Source organism: Mus pahari, chromosome 11, assembly GCF_900095145.1.
Source record: "Mus pahari chromosome 11, PAHARI_EIJ_v1.1, whole genome shotgun sequence".
Lineage (NCBI taxonomy): Eukaryota > Metazoa > Chordata > Mammalia > Rodentia > Muridae > Mus > Mus pahari.
The window spans coordinates 52,133,259-52,140,229 of NC_034600.1; the positions used below are offsets into that span (position 1 = coordinate 52,133,259).

The 6,971-nt window shown below is 46.1% G+C and overlaps 1 protein-coding gene across 2 annotated transcripts in view; it reads left to right on the plus strand.

Moving 5' to 3' along the window:
* The first annotated feature begins 941 nt into the window (after nucleotides 1–941).
* Nucleotides 942–6,971, plus strand: part of Prkaa1 (protein kinase AMP-activated catalytic subunit alpha 1) — a 41,000-nt gene continuing 34,970 nt past the window's right edge. Inside the window, exon 1 of one of the 2 annotated variants that reach the window (XM_029544045.1) lies at nucleotides 942–1,076. Coding sequence is in view for 1 of the 2 variants with exons in the window: in XM_021208235.1 (XP_021063894.1) it covers nucleotides 950–1,076 (127 nt within the window). In the remaining variant the exon portion in view is untranslated. The remainder of the gene's footprint in view (nucleotides 1,077–6,971) is intronic. The other variant, XM_021208235.1, reaches the window with a different exon arrangement.

Genomic DNA, 6,971 nt, shown 5'->3' on the forward strand with positions numbered 1-6,971 from the left:
GTCTCTTAAAAAAACTCCGTCATGAAGACTGACCTTTTTCTCCATCGACATCGATAGAAATTAAAATTGAAAAATCGAAGGATGACATATATATTTTTTATGGTAATGCACTTTTACCTATTGTTAGAACTGAGTAACAGATTCACTTCAAAATCCTGTTACAAATAAACACACTTCTTTGGTGACATGTTATGGCTCCATTTATACAAACAACACACTTTTTAAAGTGGATTGAAAATGTACATCTTATTGAAAATGTAAAAATATTATTTTCTAAACACCATAAGTTCGGGATAACACCTCTTTCTGGAATTCACATAGCTCACACACATTCCACAGGGGAAATTTGACCGTAGCGAATCTCCTAGGAAGACTCTCCAGGCTGTGCGGTGTCCCATAGTAATTTACTGGCTCAGAGTATTTTTTTTGTATAAAGCAGTGGGAAGTATTAAAAGTGCAAGTGAAAACACCCTTGGCTTCCAGATGACACCGAGATGAGATAAAAATCAAGATTTCAAGTCAGTGGTAGGGCGGTGTCCCCCGTCTTGTTTCAAAGCACGCCGCGCTATCCCCGGGCAACGTGTAAGCAAGCATCGTCCTCCTGGGAATTACGGGGGTGGGGTGCTGTGCCGTCACCCGCAGACCGTCCAGTGGCAACTGGAGGGTGACCGCGGCCGGCTCCGCTGCAGGGGAAGCCCTCCCGCGCGCAGGTGGGCGCGCGCGCGCAGAGGGATGCGGGGCGCCGAGGCGAGTACCGGCGCCGCTCCCGCCGCCTAGCCCGCCAGGGGGAGCGAGTGCGCTCGGCGGCCGGCTGCGGGGACTGCGGGGCCTGCGCGGGCGGCGGCCGGCGACTGCGCCCCACCGCGGCGCACCCAGGTCCCCNCCCCCTCGGTGCCCGCCCGCCCCCGGCGCGGCCCTGCCCGCCCCCTCCGCCCCCTCCCGCGGCGCCATGCGCAGACTCAGTTCCTGGAGAAAGATGGCGACGGCCGAGAAGCAGAAGCACGACGGGCGGGTGAAGATCGGCCACTACATCCTGGGGGACACGCTGGGCGTCGGCACCTTCGGCAAAGTGAAGGGTGAGGACGGCCGGGCCAGCGCGGACCCCGCGAACGGCGGGCGACCGCGCCTTTTCGCACTCCGCATCCTCCCCCGCGCCCGCCTTCCGGGTGTCTGGGCTCCGTATCCCCGGTCCGGGCGGCGCTGGGAGCGGAGCCCGAGGCCCCCGCGGGCTGCAGAGCTGTGGGGTCCGCCGCGGTGGGGTGGGGGCGGTCGCCATGGCGACGGCGCGGCGCCGGAGGGGCGGGGATGGCTCTGGGTGCAACTTTCCCAGGCGAGGGAGTTGGGCACTGAGCGCGCGGGGGCGCCCGGTGCGGACGAGGGGGTCTCGTTTCGTCTTCTGAGCCCCTGTGCGCCCTTGGCGCAGAGCCAGCCCATCGCGCCCTGGCGGTCCTCGGAATTGTCGCTACCTCGCTTTTAGGAGGTTGTGGACTAAAGTGCTTCTTCGGTTTCCTGAATCGAAATGTGTTCTTCTAAAAGCAAGGTTGTGTGAAGGTACCTTTCAGGACGAGTAATGCCCTTGTTAGGACTATTGATCTCCGTCAGGACTTTTGATGCATACGCCTGTGAACTGGCGCTGTGTTTCCTATGCGTGGTTTACAGTTGGATGCAGACTGCTTTTAAGTGTTTCCGTTTTCGGAAGTTTTGCGGTTTCTGAGAGCTACACCTGGTAGGTAGGGCATATGTTAGCTCCAGATGGTATTTATTAGCTTATAGGTATAGTTTCCGTTTATTCTGACAATATATTTATATTTTAGTAATTCAGTGCTCATCTTTTTGGACTTTTTGCTCGTTTTGGTAGAATCCCCTGTTACCGCCTTAGCAAAAGCACAAGCATTCTGTCTTCAACTAACTTGCTCTCTAGCCCACCACCTGTGACAAGGAAAATTCTGATTACAACCTTTGTGAGGTGGACTTTTTCCCCTTTAAAATATTTAAGCCTGCTATTAAGTATTTAGAGGGAGGAAGTTTGGAGCCGATAAGAAATAATTCATGCATTGGTTTTGGAGAAGTAATAGACTATGACCCGCATATATCGTAAGCTCTTAGTAGATATTTGATTGAAATGAAAAAGTTTGTCAAATTACACAGCAAGCTAACTGAGCTCCATTCTCCCAGGAGGGGCAGAAGGAGACCTTCCTTCTCTTGCCCTTTCCCCGTCCTAGAACGGAAAGTTGCTATGTAACCCTCATGGGAGCAAATGCCTAAACCTACCTAGGAAAATCAGCAAGCCAGACAGTGTGAAGGAGGAGTAGGTGTGGTCTAGGGCCATAGCACTGATCACGGTTAAGCCAGTGAGCTGTTCGTGAACACTCTCAGGGTTTTGCTTTGTCTCTTCTTATGCATGTGTGTATGTATGCATGCATGCATGCATTTATTTCGAGAGAGTGTTACAGTGCTGTCCAGGCTGGCTTTGAACTTGTCATTCTTCGTGCCTCAGCTTCCTAGGTAGCTGGCATTAACAGGCCTTTCTTCCAGTGTTTGGTTTACCTTTAGCTAGGCATCCCTGTTTGCCGTTACAGAGGTGGTAAGAAATGCTTATTAAGGCTCTCATGGAAGTGATAATGCAGACTTGAACTCAGAAGGCTCCTTCCGAAGGCCCTGCTGGGCATGTGGCATCTGGTCCGCCATTCCTGTGACACAGACCAGAGTGGATGGAGCGGACAGGAAAGGAAGAAGAGAATGTTTTCTTGTCCTGGGATTTGACCTGGGAAGTAGCAGTGACTCCAACCTCCCTCCCAGTGACTCTGCTTTTCCTTAACCTTCACTTCTCCACCCACCCACAGTCTTCTTTTGAAATCCTAGACAGTCAGTCATAAACCTCCTCCAATACAGAGGGCCAGTGTGAGTCAGAGGATCCTAGGCTTCGTGGTTATAATTAAACTTGTCCTTGAACTTGTCAGTTGACGTGGGTCTCAATATTCAGCCAGTTCATTTAAAACTGTTAAATGGCTGGGATGCTTATTTATTTATTTATTTATTTATTGACATTAGTAATAATGTCAAATTAGTAACCACAGGATTTGCTATGATTGTCTCCTTACTAAGGAATGGCCGGACCGTCATTTGCCATTTGGTTTATGCATCAGAGGGGGATAGCGTGACTGTCTTAGTGAGGGTTTTACTGCTGTGAGCAGACTCCATGACTGAGGCAACTCTAATAAGGACAACATTTAACTGGGGTTAGCTTACAGGTTCCGAGGTTCAGTCCATTGTCATCAAGGTGGGAGCATGGCAGCATCCAGGCGGGCATGGTGCAGGAGGAGCTGAGAGTTCAACATTTTCATCTGAGGGCTGCTAACAGAATACTCACTTCCAGGCAGCTAGGATGAATGTCTTAAGCCCATGCCCACAGTGGCACACCTACTCCAACAGGGCCACACTTTCTACTAGTGCCACTCTCTGGACCAAGCATATACAAACCATCATAATGACCACGGGAGGAATGTGACCCAGGTTTGGATGTGTGTGTGTGGGAGGGAGGCAGGGGCATTTTTTTTTTTTTTTTTTTTATCGAGTACCTGGCTACACTGCATAGTTATGTGTGTGCTTGCTCTTGCTGCAGGGATACTAAAGAATGAGTATCGTCAGGTAGGCGAGAAAGTGGGAGGCAGCAATGCACAGAGAGTGGGTCAAAATAACCGCTATGTCTGGTCATATTGGCAATTAACCCCAGGCTTAGTTTGACAAGAACTCTTTTTTAAAAAAAAAATTACTCTTATTTTTATGTGCATTGGTATTTGCCTGCGTGTGTGCCTGTGTAAAGATGTTGGATCCCCTGGAACTAGAGTCACAGACAGTTGTGAGCTGCCATTTGGGTGCTGGGAATTGTACCTGGGTCCTCTGAAAGAACAGCCAGCATTCTTAATCACTGAGCCACCTCTCCAGCCTCCATCTCTAAGAATTCTTAGAGATAATAACATCAGCCATAAATTCTTTGTTTCTATGTATGTATGTATGCATGTATGTATGTACATACCGATCTGTCTGTTTATCTGTCTGTCTGTCTGTCTACCTATCTATCTATCTATCCGTTTTTGAGAGAGGTTTCTCTGAGAACCTCTTCTATCCTGGAACTCACTCTGTAGATCAGGCTGGACTTGTACTCAGAGATCCGCCTTCCTCTGTCTGGGTCCAAAGGGGTGTGTCACCACCACCCTAGCCTTAAATTCTAATTGAGAAAATGTAGAGTATTTTTCAAGTATTATGCATGTTGGTAAATTTAACATAAGAGACTCTTAACAGAAACCGTGATGGCGATAGATGGATAAATCACCCGTATGCTATTTAGTCCTTCCAGGGAATTTAAGTGTGTTTAGCTTTCTATTTTCTATATATTCTTTTTTTGTTGGCTTTTGTTGTTGTTTGCCCCCCCCCCTTTTTTTTTTGACCTAGGGTCTCATTTAGCCAGGTTGTTCTCAAACTCACTATGTAAATGAGGACAGCTTTGGACTTCTGATCCTTCTGTTTCTACCTTCCTAGTGCTGGAATCACAGGCCTATGTGCCATCATGCCTGGTTTTATATAGGGTTAAGGACTGAACTCAGGGCTTCATGCATGCTAGCTAAATGCTCCACCAAGTGAGCCACATCCCTTGTCCTAGAAATTGAATTTTGGGGCTAAATTGATAGTGGCTGTCATGTTATGAAGTAAATAGTAATGAAAATAATTGGGTTACTTAATAATAGCATTTGGAGGGGAAAGTTTGGGCAGAAAACAAGGGTTTGGGGTTGTGCTTGAATTATTATTTTCAAGGTATTCTTTTTTTGTCTTTGTTTTTGTTTTTGTTTTGTTTTGTTTTGTTTTCTAGACAGGGTTTCTCTGTGTAGCCCTGGCTGTCCTGGAACTCACTCTGTAGACCAGGCTGGCCTCGAACTCAAGAAATCCACCTGCCTCTGCCTCCCGAGTGCTGGGATTAAAGGCGTGCGCCACCACTGCCTGGCAAGGTATTCTTTTTTTCCCTCCTGTTTTTTGTTTGTTTGTTTGTTTGTTTTTTTGAAGGGGGGATGTTTGAGACAGGGTTTCTCTGTATAGCCCTGGCTGTCCTGGAACTCACTGTAGACTCTGGCCTCGAACTCAGAAATCCGCCTGCCTCAACCTCCCAAGTGCTGGGACTAAAGGTGTGCGCCACCACTGCCTGGCCTCCCTCCTGTTTGTTAAGGTGTCAGTCTCTACTCCTTTGCTGTCTCCTACCTCCCATAAAACAGTTATACACGCAGGGACGAACAGTCCTGTAATAGTACAGTCAAATGGCTGTTCTTGACAGTTTTTATGGGTTGTGTCTTCATGAAGTAAATAAGTCACTTCTACATATAACCTGTTAAGTTGGCGAGTATTTCCACATTAAGCCATTACTTCAGATAGATACACTTCTCTTTGAATGAATCAGGAAGATTTCCTTAAGTTTAAAAAAAAAAAATCTACATATGGGCACAAATGTCTATAATGGGATCTTATCCTCTTTTCTGCTTTTTGTGAAGACAGAGTATGTGCGCACATACACATGCACACACACACACAATAATTAAATATCAAAAACCCTACATGTAATATGTATATATTTATATATGTCATATATCTGGCATGAGTGACTCTTTAGAAAATAAAGTTAGGCATCAAACATAGGTTGTAGAGCAAGGCATGATGGGACATATTTGTAATCTCAGCACTCAGGAGGCCAAGACAGGAAGGTTGAAAGTTTGAGGCCAACCTGGGCTGCATCAGGAGTTCCAGGCTAGCCTGAGCTACATAGTGAGACTGTCTCAAAATACTAAAATCAGGTATAGGCATGGTAGTACATGCCTGTAATCTTAACATTGGAGAGATGCGGGCAGGAAAATTAGAATGTAAGGCCATTCTTGATGAGGTAGTGAGTTTGTGTCTGGCTGGGGCTATATGAGATCCTGGTGCTAAAGACAAAGTTACGAGTTCATATTGTGGAAGAGTATGTACAGTCTGATATTTATATGGATTACAAGACACTTGTCTAATACCAGTATAAATTAGTACTATCTACAGTGGGCATATATACGGAAGTTAGTCTAACAATTGAATTTGTAGGAATTTATCCTGTAAATATGCATGGGCTTGAAACACTGTATTATTCCATACCACATATGTACCACAGAAGCTTAGACTTAGCTGGGTGTGGTGGCACACACCTGTAAACCCAGTACTTGGGAGCTAGGCAGGTGGGAAGATTAGGAGTTAAAGCATAAGCCTATGCTACATAACAAGTTGAAGGCGAGCCTGGGCTGCATGAGATCTTATCTTGCCTCATAAAACAGAACAATAGTTATAAAAAGTGTAGAAGTAACTTTACACACACATGTGCTCACATGCACACACACACAGAGACCCACACAGACCCACACACCATGGTGTGTATGTGGAGGTCAGGAAAACTTAGGAGTGAATCCTTTCTTTCTAGAGTTCTTCTTTCCACCACATGATCCCAGGGTTCAGAGTCAGGTCTGTAAGAGCTGTTACACACTAAGCCATCTCCCCGGAACTAACTTTTCTAATAGGTGAATAGCTTAAATTGGTTTCTCTATACAGTGAAATTATCTTGTAAATGTTCAGGGGGAGAAGTAAGGAACGTTATGTAATTCAGAGGAGAGTTTTCCATAGATATTTTTAAGAGCAAAATGTCATGTATAGCTACCAACTATTTCTGTATAAAAGGCAGAGGCAAATATGTACATTCTTGCCCCTCCCTGTACAGCATGTCTCTATGTAGATGTCATGAAACGGCTGTGATCGTTGCTTCACAGACTAGTTAGTAGCCAAGGATGCTGCTCTGCTGTACATGCTTAGTTCTTTTTTTTTTTTTTTTTTTTTAGAACAGCATTTATTTTTTTAAGATTTATTTATTTATTATATGTAAGTACACTGTAGCTGTCTTCAGACACTCC